Genomic DNA, 20,073 nt, shown 5'->3' on the forward strand with positions numbered 1-20,073 from the left:
CCATCCCCATGTCCTGGTCACACAATTAAATGGTAAAGAGAATGGGGGAATATGTAGAGAGCAGTGACATCTAAGAAGTGCTGAATGGAAAGTGAAAGTAATTGTCTGCCCCGCCTCTATGCCCAGGGCATAGAGGAGGGGCAGACAATATTTGATTGACAGCTGAGATTTTTAAATGAGCTTACAGCAGCTATGAATGTTTTAATAAAAAATAGAAATTGGATTTCATGTTTAATTTGAGAAGGACTTTTATTATACAGATTTTTGTGTCTGGGTGACAGGTCCACTTTAAGGCAAAACAAAATATTTTCAACTCAGCAAGTAGACAGAAAATGGGCTTCAAAAATACACATTTTTCTATGTCAGGAAACATAAAAAAGTGTTACGGAATTCTCTTTCACCTAGGAGCAGACTGTAATTTTGTTAATTCTAGCTTTCTTTCATTTAACTGCCTATTCAAACAAAAATAAACGCTGAATAGAAACCACAGGTTTGGAAGACATCGAACGCGGTTGTTTCTCGTACATATGTTTTTATAATTGTTTATTTTCTGCTACAATGGTGGCATCTCGGGTGCGCGTTCAGCAGAAATTGTGCTTCAAAAACAGTCTCCGTGTTCCCAGCCTTATTTATAATGAAATGTAATAAACCCACATTGACCACAAGAACTGGGAGTCTTTCTCTGCACAACTATAAATTTAAAGATAAAGCAAAATATTTTTTCATCTGAACAGATGTTCTGTTAGCACAGATGCATTCTGGAAGAGGGAATATGATATTGCAGGGGATTAATAATCATAATAAAAGCAGTATTGCCCATTTTTAATATGGAAGAACAAAAAATGCCTTTTGTTTGCATTGTGGAAAATGAAAGGATATTTCTGTGTTTTAGTTTTATACCCTCCCTAGTGGGATCTCCATTACAGCTCTCAAGGTTAAAATCCAGGGATGACAGGGTTAGCTACTCACATAACATTAACATTAGTAGGTGGCATTGCTAACTTGTTCCTTGTTGACTACTCTTTGCAAGTTAAAGCGACTGAGCTGTGAAATTCACAGTAATGCCCAGTGGAAATCATAAGCATTGAAAGTTTCATGCAAAGTACTGGTGGGGATCATGAGTTTAGGGGGGGTGCATATAGGGAAAATTATACAGATCGTCCTTTCCTAAAAGCCAGTCAGGGTGATATTCTAAAGGGATCAGTAACGCCAAATGAAAGGGATTTGTGTGCATTGAATTATAATGCCTGCAGTGGTAAATGTGTATGAACCTCTGTTATAGTTTTCTACTATGGATCTGCCATTCAAGTTTCCGTTGGGCTTTAGTTGCCATTTTTCTCATATATTAGATATATGTTAATGGTTTTGCTCGTCCTTTAGTAACCACATTGTCAGCTATATGTAACATTGGCATGAGGCAAATGGATAAGCATTGGACCATAGCAAATCTCCAAAAACAAAGTGTAGTTGTCAGTGAAACATTCTCTAATTAGACTAGGGTTGAAAGTGGTATGCAGTTGCCAGCAAGTTTATAAGCCAGAATATGGGCAGTATAAGATTGTAAAATAGTTTTCTGGCAAAATTGTTCTGATAGCTATCTTACTTAGTTACATATACCGGTAGGTGCTCTTCACCCCCCTTTAATACTGACCGCATATTGAATCCACATATTAAATGGCTAGTTTTAAAAATTAATGTAGCTGCATGGCTACATATAAGGGCTGAACTACACAGGAGAATTTGTTGGATGGTGTCGGATCAACAGAAGTTGCATGTAGTCCTATGGGTCAAAATATTATGGGACTGGTAAATAAAATCTCATGCATAAACTACATGAAACATTTGCCACCCAATGCAACACTCCTGTAGGATGGGAACCCAGCATGGTGCATCTTCATCTGACAAGATACAGACTGATTATTTACACATACCTTTAAAGATCTGTGTGTGTGTGTGTGTGTGTGTGTGTGTGTGTGTGTGTGTGTGTGTGTATATATACACACATATATATATATATAATTTATAATATAAATAGGTACCAAGGTGAGTTGACAGCACTCCAAGGAAGTTTTGAGGCAAAGGTTTCATTAAACAAAATGTAGGAACCAATAAACCTACATTCTGTTTGCTGAAACATTTGCCTCAAAACTTCCTTGGAGTGCTGTCAACTCACCTTGGTATATATATTAAAATCTGTGGTTTTTTTGGGTATGAGCCATGACAATTTTATGCACTGTTGTAATTTTGGGGTGTCTACATGCCCCCACAATTTGGTAATACTATGCAGAGTATCAGTTGAGGGGGGGGAGCGTTAGTAATCAACCACATAACTTCTTTCTATTGTTTATTAATTTTCTCAAATTTCGGGAACTGCAGGTCCAGCCAAAGTTATGTTTTAACCTGTGTTCCAGAAATTGTGCTAAGGGTTGTGAAAATGTGAAGAGCAGCTATTTGTATCAAAGTAAATACTTTACTGGGCTAAGTCAGCAGTCCGACAGGCTGAGCCACAAGCATTTCTTTGTTTTCTCTTTGTGTATAACCAGAACACATCCACACATGATGTGATAAATAAAGTGATTATTATTTTTTCATTGCACAGTCCATGTTATGCTTCCCTTACTATCCTGTATAAATCAGTGAATGGTATCGATGAGGCCATTGCATGTGACTTGGGAACATAAAGCTGATTCACAGATGATTCATGACTGGGCCTGTATATTTCCCCACTCATTCTATATCTATAAGGGCAGAGACACGCTTAGATTCAGGGAGATTTAGTCGCCCGGCGATATATCGCCTCTTCTTCGGGGCGACAAAACTACCTCCCGCCGGCTAGAATCTAAATCACCGGTGGATTGGCCACGAAGCGCTTCGTTTTCCAAAGTTTCCTTCAGCGCCGGATTTCACTTTTGGGCGCCCCTAGGCCGCGCGGTCCTAGCGCCCGCCTTCCCAGCGCGCCGGCGAAAAAACGCCGGCGCAGCTGGTGCAGTTGAACGGCGGCTGGGCGGCATGCCGCCCCTATTTCTTTGCCGCCCTAGGCCCGGGCCTATGCGGCCTTGCCGCAAATCCGGGCCTGGTTTCCTTCCTTGTGACTTTGGAAAACGAAGTGCACCAATTGCCATCCTGCCGGTGATTTACATTCTAGCTGGCGGGAGGCAGTTTGGGGAGTTTAGTCCCCCCCCCGAAAAAGTGGAAATTTTAATCTCATGAAATTGCAGCATGTCTCTGCCCTAAGTGTTTTTATCTTTTAAACTGAGTACTATTAGCAGCATTGCCATATCCTGTGCATCTCTTGTTATTCATGTTATTCATTTCTAATTGTTTTCAGGCTAACTACCACAAAAACATTTCCTATGTACTCTTGTGCAAGAGCCAATACATTAACTTGACAAATATTTTTATCACAATCCTAAACATTGTAAGAATAGAGTTGAGACTGGTGAAACTTTTGTAGCCCAAAATGAACGAATTCTGACAAGTTCAGACATTATTCAACAACGCTAAGCTTTTGCAGTAATCTGATTCCCAACAACAACAAAATATTTTTTATTCTTCCCACCCCAAGGCAAGCCTTAAAGGGGTGGTTCACCTTCAAGTTAACTTTTAATTAGGGATGCACCAAATCCAGGATTCGTTTCGGGATTCAGCCAGGATTCGGCCTTTTTCAGCAGGATTCGGATTCGGCCGAATCCTTCTGCCAAGCCGAACTGAATACGAATCCTAATTTGCATATGCAAATTAGGGGCGGGAAGGGAAATCGCGTGACTTTTTGTCAGAAAACAAGGAAGTAAAAAATATTTTCCCCTTTCCACCCCTAATTTGCATTTGCAAAATAGGATTCGGTTCAGTATTCGGCCAAATCTTTTGAGAAGGATTCAGGGGTTCGGCCAAATCCAAAATAGTGGATTCGGTGCATCCCTACTTTTAATATGTTATAGAATTGCCAAAGAAATTCCAATTTTGAGCAGCTTTTCAATTGGTCTTCATTATTTATTTTTTATCGTTTTTTTAATTATTTGCCTTCTTCGTCTTTCTCTTTCCAGCTTTCAAATGGAGGTCACTGACCCCATCTAAAACCAAATTCTCTGTAACTAAGGCCACACTAGGCGATAGCGCCGCGATTTGACTCGCGGCGACTTTTCTCCGCGACTTTTAAGCCGCAATCGCTGGGGAAACTTTTGCGCTGGCGTCTATGGGGAATCGCCAGCGTAAAAACACACGCGGCGATCTTTTTTCTATTGTCGCTCGAAATCGCCTAGCGAGGCAATTTCGAGCGACAGTAGAGAAAAGATCGCCGCGTGTGTTTTTACGCTGGTGATTTTTCGCGATTCCCCATAGACGCCAGCGCAAAAGTTTCCCCAGCGATTGCGGCTTAAAAGTCGCGGCGAAAAGTCGCCGCGAGTCAAATCGCGGCGCTATCGCCTAGTGTGGCCTTAGCCTAAGGCTACACATTTATTGTTATTGCTACTTTTTCTTACTCATATTTCTATCCAGGCCTCTCCTATTCACATTCCGGTCTCTTATTCAAATCAAGATTTGGTCACTAGGGTAATTTGAGCTCTAGCAACCAGATGAAATTGCAAACTGCATAGCTGCTAAATAAAAACTGAAAACCAATTGCAATTTGTCTCAGAATACCACTTTCTACATCCTACTAAACGTTAATTTAAAGGTGAACAACCCCTTTAATCAGGAGGGTTTGAAGGGAAGCCTGCAGTGCCAGTAATACAGTTAATTGGTAGGCAGCAACTTACTTGTATCATTTGCAGGGATTGGCTGAGCTAAGCTCATGAAGGCATTAGGGAATGTCCTGTGGCTCTTACCATGTTAGTGGGAGGGCTTAGGATGGAGGAAGTGTGTCCCTGATAACTGAATTATGTGAAAAGCAGTTTTTAATTAAAAGTCTGCCACCTATGCTGAGTAGAGCTGAGTAGAATTAAATAACAATAACAGTTGTAAGTGTTTTCATTAATGAAAATGAATGTAATTAGGAGTGTGTTAGGTACTATCATTATCTACTGCATTGTCATGAATAGGTTAATCTTCAGTGGGATGCAACCCTATGTGATATTAGCTAACCTGCCCCCCACCCAGAAAATTTTCAGCAGACACCCATGCCCAAGAACATATACCAGTAAACATACAGTGCAAGTTAACTATACATTTAGGGTTTTATGTAATAAAAGGCACTAAGTTTGCCCAAGAGCAATAGCCCATAGCAACCAATCAGCAGGAATTTACTGGTCACCTGTTTAAAATCAAACATCACATTGGTTGCTATGGGTTACTGCTCCTGGGCAAGCTGTGCGTTTTATTACATTTGGGGGACACGCCTCCAGCAGAAAATGCTCAAAGACATGTACATGCCCTCACTATGGGGCAAATTCACTAAGATGCGAAGTTGCGCCAGGCACAACTTCGCCGCACTTCGCCAGGCGTAGTTTCGCCAGTGCTCCGCAAATTCACTAAAATCCGAAGTTGCGCACAGGGGTAGCGTAAGATTGCGAAGTTGCGCTAGCGTTCATTCGCTATATAAAGCAAAGTTACGCTAGCGAAGGCTAATTTGCATACGGCGCGAAATTCAAATTTCAATGGAGGAACACGTATCTGCACTACAAATGCCTAGAAAACCTTCAAATCACCAAATAAAAATTTTATTTTGCCCTACACATGTGCCCACTGTCTAGGTAAGTTGCCATGAGTCAGGAAATGTAGGGGGGAGGAAGGGGAGCCCCAAAAAATTTTAGATCTTTTTCAGCCTATCAGCCATCATGTAGAAAACACGCCAGCGTTTTTTTGAGACTTAGAAAAAAAATTGACTTTTTTTGAAACTATCCCTATCTACTCTATTGCGTTTCGCCAGGTCTGAGGTGGCGAAGGAAGTCTAGCGTAAAAGGTAGCGTTCAGTACACTGCGCAAGTTAGTGAATTTGCGTAGTTTCGTCGCTAGCGAAGATTCGCCTGGCGTAAGGTTGCGAAGTAACACTAGCGAAACTACGCCAGCGTTCGTTAGTGAATTTGCGCAGTAGCGAAAATGCCAAACGCTAGCGAATTAACGCTAGCGTTCGGCGCTTCGCATCTTAGTGAATTTGCCCTATATGCCCTTTGCATGATAGGGGTTTCACTGCCCAGTATTTACTATAGGAGAAGGGGTTTAGGCATATTGCAGCAGATTAGGAATAATTTAAACTGCATAAGGATAAAGCATTAAACCTAGGTATCTTTGCCAATGGTCCGCTAAGATCCTTTTCAGATGCATATTCTTTACTGGCAAAGAATATAGATTCTGTATTTATTTGGCAACTTTGGTAATTGGTTTGACACACTTCCCGTGAGTGTTATTATGCTCCTAATTTGTTCTGTGGTTTGTCCTTGTAAATTTCCATGGGTTAATTTAAATGTCTAACATTTTGAAACCCCCCATAGATTAGGCATCCTCCTGACCTTTAAAATCAAAAATATGAAGACTAGAAATAGAAAGGCAGAAAGAGAATGAATTCAAGTAGTAGAACACAGCAATTGTTCTCCTCTTGCTTCAAGCATGTGGAAACTAAATTGGAACAATTACCTTGTTTAGCTAATTATATCAAATAATAATACAACCTTAAATTTGTTGGTAATAAACACCATTCCTTGAATGGGTCACAGATAATAGTGTATCAGTTTCACCCCAAGAACAATCTTGTGTAATTTCAACCATATGCTGGTTCCATAAAAGATATGATTCCATTATGGACATTCCATCCCTTTTGGTGCCTCATGAATCACTTGAATTTTTTCTATAAGAGATCAGCGTTCATTTGGTCTTTCAAGCATTACTAGATAAATATGCAGTTTTGCTCAATTTTTCTATAACAGATCTGATACTTTTTTGATAATCAACATTTTTACAGTGAAGACTATTTTGTTTTGACTCTAGAGCAAGTCTGGCAGCGGTGATGCTCAACAGACTGTGCATGTAGTGCAGATGTAGGAACAGATAACAATCTGCACAGAGATATGGGATGTTGGAAAGAACAAACAGATAGGCAATGTTATTATGGAAATAGGGGAATTAGGGCAATATTTATAGGGGAAATTACTGTGTGTGCATGGCAGAATTATTATCTGGAATCTCATTGTCTCCACTTGTCTCCACTTCTTTCATTCAATTATTGAGTAACAGTTATAGCAGCCCTTATTCTTCAAAGCTGCTTCATCTCTACAGATGGCTTGGTCTCCCCACATGAACCCTAGTGAGTCACTGCGGCAGAACCATCAGAGATCAGGGGTTGGACCAGAATATGTTTCAACAGTTAAATCTGGAATAGATGCTTACAAACTGTATCACAAACAGCCTCTATTCAGGGGAAAGCAAGTTGTGACCTTGGGAAGTTTCTTCCCTCAAGATTCATTAATATCTCAACACCTAACTTATATTAGTAAGGACCTCGAACATGGTCTGGAATCTTTTCTATTTCAATTATTGCTATGGTAAATTGGGTTAGGTCCAGGAACACAATGTTTGACTGGCACCAATACAAAACCAGAGAAATGGGCTATCTAAAAGGCTTCTTGCGGTGGCTCCAAGTTGGCCTAAATTCCTTTGTGCCACTCCAGCTCAGTTTTATGTATGGCTTCTGAATACATTGTAAAATTGGGCATGCTCTACTTATGTGTGGCTGTGCAGGCAGCTCTTTCTGAATATGAAATGAAGGGACCATGCCAGTAAATAGGGGACTGGAATTTCATCAAAAGCATGTACATCAGCAAATGCGTGAGACATTATTTAATTAAGAAAGAAACCTTCCAAATGCTTAAGAATCCTATCTACACAATATTTTGGCAACTATATCTAGAGGAAGAGACGTCATTGACTTTAAATTGACTTTAAATATGTCCATGCACATACTGTATACTCAGTCCACAGGCTCAATGGATGTGCATAGAGGCATAACGATAATATAGAATTCACACACAATTCCGATCGTTTGTGCAAAGGACATCAGCATAATGACATTGTGCAACAATTTCTGAAACACATGTCCGTATGGGCTGTGTTCACAGTCAAAACAATAGCCTGTCTGCCTGATATCTGGTTGGGCATTGAACAGATGTACTTTTGGTAGGTAATAAAATTCATTGGTAAGGGTGATGTGATCCTCTTTCTACAAATCTGCATAGGCAAAGCAACACAGCCAGATTTGGTTCACTGTCTAGGCCTCCAGATCCTTTTTGGGAATCTTACCAACCAGATCTTTCCCTGTATGAGCAGTGTAAGTAACTCATACACCCAAAGCAACGGTAGTACTCTAATACTCTAATTCAGTATTTTTTATCATTATTTTTCAACATTCCAAGAAAGAAAAGGACAAACAAAAAAATATGAAGGTGGAAAAGGACCAATTGGTCCATCTTACCGATGCTCGTTTGTCTGGCGTACATCATAATTGTATTTATTCAGTGCCAGCAGGGTAACAGATACAATTACCAGAAGTGCAGATTTGATTACATTTTCTTGGTAAATATACAATCTACATGTATGATATATGCTATTTCTATAAACATGATGTGAAAGTTACAATAGATGTTTTATTTATGCATTTTTGTTTGCTTGTTTTTGTCAATTCAGAGAGCATATGCACAACAACTGGATGTGTAACAGCAGGTAGGTAATCACAATATTTTGCTTTAAAAGTATGTGTGTAACAAATGCATTGGCCCCTTGCTGTCTAAAAGGGATTCTGTCACCCCAAGGTTTCTCTTTTTAAGTACCGTATATATTTTATGCATGTTTTAGGGTAATTTCATACCGCCCATGGGTTTCTTTTTCATTGACATCAATAGAAAACACAGTGATTGCACTAACTCCAAAATGTACAGCGCTATGTATGGATAATAAATTGTGTTCAGGGACATCCCACAGGGACTGTTCGGCTCTTTCTAGAAATAACTTTGATGTTAGAACTACTCACAATCGTGATCCTCAAACAAGAGCGTGTAGAGTGTTCTTTTTTTAGCAGGGTATATACGATGTTGAAGCGTGCGATGTTTCTGAAGGAAAGAGACGCTACAGATGGTGAAGAATCGTTAGAGATCCGACTTAGACCCTGCGGGTCCTAAGGACTTACCGGACTGCCGTCAGAAGAGAGCGTTGGAAGACTCGCAAAGAGATCGCTCGATGCCGACGTGTTTCCCAGGCGCTGTTTGGACACCGTTCCCTGAGTTCAGGCAGCCTCGCTCACCCGCTGCGCGTCCGCAAACACTGCTGTTTCTCGTTCCACAGTCAGTCAGCTCGCCTCCGGTGCCGTGCAAAGGTTAAATAAGTGATTCGGAAGGGGATTAATTCTATAACAAACTTTTATTTCATTTAATACAAAGGCCCAACGCGTTTCATATCCTACGATACTTCCTCAGGGGCATCACGTGTGTAACATCACGTCCAAGATTATATAGGGTAGATCATTTCATTAGCCTAATTGGTAATTGGCTACAAGGTTTCGTTTCCACAATTAACACCTTCGTTTAAGAAAACATCCATTATAATAAATTACATTAAAATAATTAATTTAAACATACTTAAATAGTAATAAAACATTATTAAGTTAAAAAGCACTTCAAATCAATTTCTATATTTAAACCTTTGGGAGCGAGTGTTTTAAGTTTATGTATCCAGTATGTTTCTTCTCTCGATATTATTTGTATAATATCACTTCCTCGCCAGTGATTTTTCTTTTGTACTATTCCCATGAATTTTAAAAGTGAGGGGTCTGAGTTGTGATGAGTTTTAAAATGGGCTGAGACACTATGTGTCAATAGTCCCTTTCTTATATTATTCATATGCTCCCTTATTCTGATCTTCAGAGTTCTATTTGTACGTCCAATATATTGGAGATTACAGGGACATTCTAATAAATAAATTACATTGTTGCTATTGCATGTTAACAGCGACTTAATAGTAAATTCTTCTTTTGTTACTTTTGAATCAAATGTTTTATAATTTCTATCATTGTTTGTACTTGTTTTACAGCCTTTACAGGTTCTGCATGTGAAAAATCCGTTTATTTTTTCTTTAGAGAAATGGTTACTTATTGATTTTTGATCTACAGGAGGTAGACAACTTGGTGCTAATAGTTGTTTAATTATTTGTGGTTTTTTGTATAGAATATATGGTTTTTCAGGTAAGACATCTTTTAGATCTTTGTCTTTTTTCAGAATATGCCAATGTTTTTTTATAATTGCTTCTAATTTTTTGTTTGAATTATTATAAGTTGTAATGAATGAAATAGGGTTACTTAATTTAGTTTTTCTTTCGGTGTTATTAATTAATCCAATTCTCTCTTTTTTATCACATTTGAGTTTGGCTTCCTTAATCGTATGGTCCTTATATCCTTTTTCTCGTAAATGAGTACTTAGAACTTCACATTCTTTTTCGTAGTCACTGGGTTTGCTGCAATTTCGTTTAATGCGGTTAAATTGTCCATAAGGTATGTTGTTTAACCATTTGTTGTAGTGGCAGCTACTATTAAGAATAAATCCGTTGCAGTCAGTTGGTTTCCTATAGATGCTGGTTTCAAAACGTCCATTTTCCGCAAAAATTGTAAGGTCTAGAAAATTCACATTTTTTGTACTGTAATTACTAGTGAGATGGATATTGTGGTTATTAATATTCAAGTTGTTTAAAAAGTCCCTTAATTCATTTTCTGGTCCATCCCATATGAAAAGGCAATCATCTATATAGCGTTTCCAGAAAATTAGGCCTTTATTTTCTTCGTTATTGTTTTCTGTATTGAGTAAAGGGTGTATATGTTGTTCCTCCCAATCTCCCATAAATAAATTAGCATAACTGGGTGCGAAACGTGTTCCCATGGCTGTTCCTTTGATTTGTAAAAAATAATTGTTTTCAAACCAAAAATAATTTTTTGTGAGAATAAATTTGATGCTGTCAATTAAAAATTTTTTTTGAAGATCAGTAAGTGATAAATCCGTTTCTAAATATTTTCTTATTGCTGAAATATACAATTATTGACCATGAACTGGGGATTTCAGCAATAAGAAAATATTTACTCAATACAGAAAACAATAACGAAGAAAATAAAGGCCTAATTTTCTGGAAACGCTATATAGATGATTGCCTTTTCATATGGGATGGACCAGAAAATGAATTAAGGGACTTTTTAAACAACTTGAATATTAATAACCACAATATCCATCTCACTAGTAATTACAGTACAAAAAATGTGAATTTTCTAGACCTTACAATTTTTGCGGAAAATGGACGTTTTGAAACCAGCATCTATAGGAAACCAACTGACTGCAACGGATTTATTCTTAATAGTAGCTGCCACTACAACAAATGGTTAAACAACATACCTTATGGACAATTTAACCGCATTAAACGAAATTGCAGCAAACCCAGTGACTACGAAAAAGAATGTGAAGTTCTAAGTACTCATTTACGAGAAAAAGGATATAAGGACCATACGATTAAGGAAGCCAAACTCAAATGTGATAAAAAAGAGAGAATTGGATTAATTAATAACACCGAAAGAAAAACTAAATTAAGTAACCCTATTTCATTCATTACAACTTATAATAATTCAAACAAAAAATTAGAAGCAATTATAAAAAAACATTGGCATATTCTGAAAAAAGACAAAGATCTAAAAGATGTCTTACCTGAAAAACCATATATTCTATACAAAAAACCACAAATAATTAAACAACTATTAGCACCAAGTTGTCTACCTCCTGTAGATCAAAAATCAATAAGTAACCATTTCTCTAAAGAAAAAATAAACGGATTTTTCACATGCAGAACCTGTAAAGGCTGTAAAACAAGTACAAACAATGATAGAAATTATAAAACATTTGATTCAAAAGTAACAAAAGAAGAATTTACTATTAAGTCGCTGTTAACATGCAATAGCAACAATGTAATTTATTTATTAGAATGTCCCTGTAATCTCCAATATATTGGACGTACAAATAGAACTCTGAAGATCAGAATAAGGGAGCATATGAATAATATAAGAAAGGGACTATTGACACATAGTGTCTCAGCCCATTTTAAAACTCATCACAACTCAGACCCCTCACTTTTAAAATTCATGGGAATAGTACAAAAGAAAAATCACTGGCGAGGAAGTGATATTATACAAATAATATCGAGAGAAGAAACATACTGGATACATAAACTTAAAACACTCGCTCCCAAAGGTTTAAATATAGAAATTGATTTGAAGTGCTTTTTAACTTAATAATGTTTTATTACTATTTAAGTATGTTTAAATTAATTATTTTAATGTAATTTATTATAATGGATGTATTCTTAAACGAAGGTGTTAATTGTGGAAACGAAACCTTGTAGCCAATTACCAATTAGGCTAATGAAATGATCTACCCTATATAATCTTGGACGTGATGTTACACACGTGATGCCCCTGAGGAAGTATCGTAGGATATGAAACGCGTTGGGCCTTTGTATTAAATGAAATAAAAGTTTGTTATAGAATTAATCCCCTTCCGAATCACTTATTTAACCTTTGCACGGCACCGGAGGCGAGCTGACTGACTGTGGAACGAGAAACAGCAGTGTTTGCGGACGCGCAGCGGGTGAGCGAGGCTGCCTGAACTCAGGGAACGGTGTCCAAACAGCGCCTGGGAAACACGTCGGCATCGAGCGATCTCTTTGCGAGTCTTCCAACGCTCTCTTCTGACGGCAGTCCGGTAAGTCCTTAGGACCCGCAGGGTCTAAGTCGGATCTCTAACGATTCTTCACCATCTGTAGCGTCTCTTTCCTTCAGAAACATCGCACGCTTCAACATCGTATATACCCTGCTAAAAAAAGAACACTCTACACGCTCTTGTTTGAGGATCACGATTGTGAGTAGTTCTAACATCAAAGTTATTTCTAGAAAGAGCCGAACGTACTACTCTATGTGTAGTTTCTTTTTATTTTAGGTGCCTGTATTTAAGGATTTATAAGGTTAATAGCGCACCTCTCTTGCTGACTTCTATTACTCACAGTGGAAGTGTGGATCCACTATTTTTTGGTGCTGCTTTCCCCGACCCGACTATTTGTGCAACAGCGCAGCCTTCACTCAATTTTCTTTATCCCACAGGGACTAGTTGGAATTTTGACTACCCTATGTGGCATACACCTAATCTATATCTGTGTTCTTCTAATGCTTAATTATTATTATCTAATTTTGATAATATCAAATACATTTTCACTGCTGATGTAAATGGAGAAATGCCATCTGCTGAATTCCGCCCCAATCTGCATGTACTAACAGGCACAGCATTGACCTGCCAGTGCTACAGGGTGACTGTTCTTATGCTAAATGTACTCTAATCTAATCAAAGGCCTGTTTTTCTTTATGTTTATGTATATATAGCTGCAAGAATTATTCAAAACATGGACCCAAACATCGAACCATGCACAGATTTTTACCAATATGCTTGTGGGGGTTGGTTAAACAAGCATGTTATCCCTGAAACCAGCTCAAGATATAGCATATTTGATATTCTCCGTGATGAAATGGAAATCATACTAAAGGGTAAGCCATGCCCCACCTTACCGATTTGCATTATTTATTAACTACAGTAGCACAAAATAAACTCATGTATGGCTTTTAGCGAAGTTGTTCCTTAAAATTGTGGGAGGTTATTGAACTGTTTTGGAACAAAGCCCTCAAGCCTCATTAACATACATAGAGACCAGTGTCTTTGGTAAAGTTGTGAAAAAACATTTTATACAGTATTACTAGACGTGCATGGATTTTCAAAGTGACTTCAGTTTGCCTTAATGGGCTTTAAAAAACAGCACAGAAAATTATATATCTGCATTGTGTTTTACACAGTTTTATAAATATTCCCAACCTCTTCCTCTTCTCTGTAATTTAACAGTCACTCGTGGCATTTTTCCAGAACTACAGGGTCAGTTGGTGACTTTCATGTATGTCAATGGTGCATTTGTCCCATCATCCTGCTCTTTATAGCCCAATGATATCTGAAACTTAAAGGCAGATTTTTTAATTTTCAAATTTGAGTTTTTTCTGTATTTAATTTTTTCTCTCAATCACTAGCATATTTACATAAAAACTTAAATCGGGAGAACACAATTGTGTCAATTTCTAGAATTCCCATGGAAATCACATTGTGCCATTTGATTGATTAAAAAAACTTGAAAAATAAAATAGCTTAAATGTTAAAAATATACCTCCCATTTATTTATATTTCTTGGACAGACATAGGGGGCAAATTCACTAAGCGCCGAAGCGCCTAACGCTAGCGTCAATTCGCTAGCGTTGGTCATTTTCGTTACTTTGCAAATTCACTAACGAACGCTGGCGTAAATTCGCTAGTGTTACTTCGCACCCTTACACCTGGCGAATTTTCGCAACGGACTTAACTACGCAAATTTACTAACGTGCGCATTGTACTGAGCGCTACCTTTTATGCTAGACTTCCTTCGCCACCTCAGACCAGGCGAAGCGCAATAGAGTAGATAGGGATTGCTACAAAAAAAGTTCAAAATTTTTCTAAGTCCCAAAAAACGCTGGCGTTTTTTCTATATTATGGGTGATAGGCTGAAAAAGATTGAAAACATTTTTGGGGCTCCCCTCCTTCCCCCCTACATTTCCTAACTCATGGCAACTTAACTATACAGTGGGCACATGTGTAGGGCAAAAAAAAAATTTTATTTGATGTTTTGAAGGTTTCCCAGGCATTTGTAGTGATTGTACGTATTCCTCCATTGAAATTTAAATATGGCGCCGTATGCAAATTAACCATCGCTAGCATAACTTCGCTTCGCTTAGCTCGCTTAGCGAATTAACGCTATCGCAACTTCGCAACCTTACGCTACCCCTGAGCGCAACTTCGGATTTTAGTGAATTTGCAGAGCGCTGGCTAAACTACGCCTGGCGAAGTGCGGCGAAGTTACGTCTGGCGCAACTACGAATCTTAGTGAATTTGCCCCATAATATCAAAGGCTATTGTGATACTAAACTCTATAGTTAATATAGATATGGGTATATAGAATTTATGTGAGAGTATGGAGGGGTGTATGTATGGATGCTGGGTTTTCATTTGGAGGGGTTGAACTTGATGGACTTTGTCTTTTTTCAACCCGATTTAACTATGTAACAGAAGCTTGTATTTTTTTTCAAAATTATTTTTTCAATTAATAAATATCAAAAATTTGAATTTGGAGAACTCAAAATAAATTTACGATCATAATGTTTTATGTTTAATAAATGTTCCCACTTATTTTGCCGTATCAAAAGTCAGTATGACAGATCTATTATATTGTGCAACATGCTTGGTCTTTTGTGTGAAATATAATGTTTTTGCCAGTTTTTGGACGAGGGGCATAGTATGTACATGCTTGTGAAGCTCAGTAAGGTTTTATGTCAGAAACTGTCAGATGGATTCAAGATTTTAAGGGTTCTGAATTCTATATGTATTAGAGGTAACTCGTTTTAAACCTTTGTTTTTGATTTATCTTGTTTATGTAATAAAAACTGGTCCTTTTTTTATTTCAAAGGATTGTTGGAGATGCCAGATCAGGAAGACCGTGATGCCTTTAAAAAAGCCAAAACTTTATATAAATCTTGTATGAATGAAAGTAAGTGTAGCACCTTCATACACAGCTATTTGAACCGTGGTAATTATAGAGCCCTGTTTCACCCCATGTTCACCTTACCCTGATCAGGAGACAGCAAAAAATGCATTTTTACATCCCAAAGGAGAAATTGTGTTTCTTAGTTTGAGTTTAGCCTTTGATGTTGGAAAAATGTTTACTTTCCAACCCTCCAAGGGAAATACAACAGCACACTTAAGCTAAAGAATGTCTTTAGTATCCATGACAGTAGGAGTTGGTCACAGGTCACCATCTGTAGTGATGGGGTCTACCCAATAACCATTTGTGTATCTGCAGGGAGAAGACACTTTATATATTTTGTTAAACATGTTGGCTTTAACACAGGTTGCATAGTAGACCATTCCTCCACATCTGTGCTTACTTTTTGTACGTCAGAATCATTCTAGACATTCATTTTTCAGACTTTGTTGCTTTCAACGTGTTGATCTTTTTTACAGTTTGAAAAACACATCAGAGAAGACGGTAACACTATATTTTCCCGATAGACATGCAGTTATTATAGTATGAGTACTCATCATATGAACACCATCGGTATGGGACCTTTTATCCAGAATGCACAGGATCCATAATTTGGATCGCTGTATTTTAAGTCTACTAAAAAAATCATTTAAACGTTAATTAAACCCAATAGGATTGTTTTGCCTCCAATAAGGATTAATTATCTTAGTTGGGATCAAGTACAAGGTACTGTTTTATTATTACAGAGAAAAAAATTTAAAAAAATTTAATTATTTGAGTAAAATGGAGTCTATGGGAGATGGCCTTTCTATAGTTTGGAGCTTTCTGGATAACGGGCTTCCGGATAACATATCAGTTTTTCTTTCAATTCCACTATGATTCAGTCTTACCAGAATAGCAATGAATATTGTTTTATTCTTTCCGAGAAAATGTTGCAGTATATTTAATTTTAATTTGCCTTGGAGCCGTGAAGCCAGAATTGAACAAAGTTATCTGGGAGTTTTCAGAAATCAGACAAGTGTGAAGACCACAACCCCTCACAGTCATAAACAATGTAGTGATGTACGTTATATGCAACTTTCCAGTCATTTGTTGTCTAATAAACAACATCGAAATTATTTGTAAATATAAACTGTTAAAAATCAGTCCCACAATATTTGTCTTCATTTACTACACCCATCCTCTCCACCTATCTTACATACAAGACAGAAGACAAAAGTCAATTTCTGAACCAGATCTATCTACATTTGCTAGGAACTGGCTGTCGTATATGATAGAGTCTCTTTAATACAATGCATTAGAGATTCTTATAAATGTTCAAGTAGGATTAATCTTTTATTATTCAGTTATAAGTGAGCAATAACAATATTCACAATGCACACCATTATTTTAATTGTGTTCATATTTGTATGTTTAAAGTTTGGACCATATCCTATTATATTTTCTCACATACTGGACCATTAGTATAAGCAATTAATAAGCTAGAACACTGTACATATTTGCACAGAAAGTAGGCTTCATTTACTTAACGGATGTTTGTTCTTTGTTAGGCTTGATTGAGCAGAGAGATTCATTACCTCTCTTAGAACTTCTGACTACAGTTGGAGAGTGGCCAGTTGCTTCTACAGACTGGAACAGTACCAAAGGTAACAGCTCTGTCCAGCTTCCCCAAAACAACAAGTCATACAAAGGCTATCAGTACTAAGAGAATAAAAGCAAATCGGATTGCATGTCTTCTGGAATTGTTGCAAATTAATACTCTGTTAGAGAACTGTGGAATGTCCTAATGTGCACTTAAGGAGCTATTAAGAAACTTGCAAAATGGTCCAGTAATACATACTAGACATTCAGATGTTTGCTTTCATTTGTTTCATTATTTGTTGATTAAAAGTTTACCTCCGATCTGGTTGTCATGGCTTATTGGATTGGGGCAAAAGTAAGATTATGATACTACATCATTCCCATGTCATGGGCACACTATGGGGCACATTCACTTAGTTTGAGTGAAGGAATAGAATAAAAAAAACTTTGAATTCCGAATGATTTTTTTGGCTACTTCAACCATCGAATTGGCTACTTCGACCTTCAACTACGACTTCGAATCGAACGATTTGAACTAAAAATCATTCGACCATTCGCTAGTCGAAGTACTGTCTCTTTAAAAAAAACTTCAACCCCCTACTTCGCCATCTAAAACCTACCGAACCTCAATGTTAGCCTATGGGGAAGGTCACCATAGGCTTTGCAAGCTTTTTTTGGTCGAACAAAAATCGTTCGATCGATGGATTAAAATCGTTCGATCGATGGATTAAAGTCCTTCGAATTGAGCGATTCGAAGGATTTAATCATTCGATCGAAGGATTTAATCATTCGACCGAACGATTTTTCGTTCGATCAAAGGAATTGTGGTAAATCCTTCGATATTCGAAGTCGAAGGATTTACCTTCGGCAGTCAAATATCGAGGGTTAATTAACCCTCGATATTCGACCATATGTAAATCTGCTCTTATGTCTTCAGAAATTCTGGAATATTGTTTCTCTGAAAGCATATATATAGAGATAGATAGATAGACAGACAGACAGACAGACAGACAGACAGACAGACAGACAGACAGACAGACAGACAGACAGACAGACAGATAGATAGATAGATAGATAGATAGATAGAGAAAAATATATATAGATGATAGATAGAGAAAGATAGAGAGAAGGATAGATAGATGATAATAAATAGATATACAGTGAAACCTCAGTTTTACATCCCCTGATTTTTCCATCATTTTATACAATTTTTTTAGGGTCATACCAATATATAATGTATATAATGAATTTCCCTGATTTGACATTTTACATCATTTTATTTCTTGGATCCTTCAAAAATGTAAAATGGGGGTGCTACTATATAAATATATATATATATATATATATATATATATATATATATATATATATATACATACACTTTATAATCTTTTCTTTTTTTATATTTGTTTAATAGAAAGTCATTGGAGCTTGGAGGAAAAACTTTCAGTTTTGAACTACCAATTCAACAAACGAGTTCTCGTTGATATATTTGTGTGGAATGATGACCGGGAATCCAGCAAGCATATCATCTATGTATGAAACATATCACTATTTTCAGTGTTTTAATATTTAATACATATTTAGAAGCATGCACATTTTATTTTATGCCCAAAAAGAGGAAAATGTGGCATAGATTTTTTAAATACAGTATCTTTAAAGCTGTGATGGATAAAATACTTGTACGTTTCCCTATGTAAATACTGTATTGCTGCCAGATGGCCCAACTGGCCACTGATGCTCCACTTCTACTTAACTGGCCAACATGGTGCATCCGAAGCTGACATTTTCTAACCAGCCCTGTTCCTAAAACAACTTTGTTTCATTAGACATTATGGTATGTGTATAGCCAGCTTTACAGTGGAATTTACAAATTATTTTACACCACCATGGAGATGCAAAAGATTATTATTCAGTAGATTTTCTATGTGGGTTTGTACACCGCCTTCATAAATATGTCCCTCAAAGAAATGATTTCCTTATTTAAAACTGTTGTTATGCTGAATGTTAGGGAATAACATCTTGTACCAGAATGCAATAGCATTCAGTACAATGATGCCCCAGTGCAGTAACCCATATCACCCTAGTAGCTTGGATTTAATCTTGTGTGATTAACGTACTCAAATCTTATTATACCACATAACAACACAAAAGAAAAACTATACCTATTTTGTCTTTAGGCATTTAAAATGTCTTGCATAGTAAAGAGTACAGTATATAGAGTTAGTTTACAGTTATAGAGTAGAGTATATTTTGCCACAATGCAGACCATAATTGTAATAATGCTAGCTTTTGATTTGAAGAAGTCTTTAGTTTTAGCTTAAAGGGTACCTGTCACCTAGACATAAAACACCTTTATAATAAAAGTCTTTTTCAAATTAAACATGAAACCCTCATTCCTTTTGTTATTAAAACATCCATGCCTCTTATAAACTCCTTTAAAAGTCTCAGCTGTCAATAATATATTGCCGGCCCCACCTCCATGCCTTAGGCATAGGGGCAGGGCAGGCAATTACTTTTACTTTCCATTCTGCACTTCCAAGATTTTACTGCACTCCCGACATCCCCATTTCCTCCTCACCATCTAATTGTGTAGCCAGTGCATGGGCAGGGCTATCAGGTCCCCCTTTCTGGAACATAAACAACATTTTGCATGATGCAAAGCTTTTCCCTGAACACAGTGTCTACAAAATGGCACCTGCCAGCCTGCTGTGAACATGAATTTCAAGATAAAAAAACAAAACAAGAATTTGTATATTTAAATGAAGTATATTTTGCTTGACTAACATTATAAAATAGGATTCGGAATTATTCCTTAAGGTTACAGGTCCCCTTTAATGCAAAACTCTTGATTTCACTTGGCTCAAGGTTTCAGTTCATCAATGA

General features: G+C 37.2%; 1 protein-coding gene across 4 annotated transcripts in view; it reads left to right on the forward strand.

Moving 5' to 3' along the window:
• The window catches only part of mmel1.L (membrane metallo-endopeptidase-like 1 L homeolog), a 100,524-nt gene that overhangs the window by 27,377 nt on the left and 53,074 nt on the right, over nucleotides 1-20,073 (forward strand). For 3 of the 4 annotated variants that reach the window (XM_041569453.1, XM_018226166.2, XM_018226165.2), the window contains exons 3-7: nucleotides 8,611-8,646; nucleotides 13,379-13,540; nucleotides 15,532-15,612; nucleotides 17,157-17,252; nucleotides 18,605-18,723. In XM_041569453.1, coding sequence (XP_041425387.1) covers nucleotides 8,611-8,646; nucleotides 13,379-13,540; nucleotides 15,532-15,612; nucleotides 17,157-17,252; nucleotides 18,605-18,723 — 494 coding nt within the window. The remainder of the gene's footprint in view (nucleotides 1-8,610; nucleotides 8,647-13,378; nucleotides 13,541-15,531; nucleotides 15,613-17,156; nucleotides 17,253-18,604; nucleotides 18,724-20,073) is intronic. The other variant, XM_041569452.1, reaches the window with a different exon arrangement.

Source organism: Xenopus laevis, chromosome 7L (genome assembly GCF_017654675.1).
Source record: "Xenopus laevis strain J_2021 chromosome 7L, Xenopus_laevis_v10.1, whole genome shotgun sequence".
In the NCBI taxonomy this organism is placed as follows: domain Eukaryota; kingdom Metazoa; phylum Chordata; class Amphibia; order Anura; family Pipidae; genus Xenopus; species Xenopus laevis.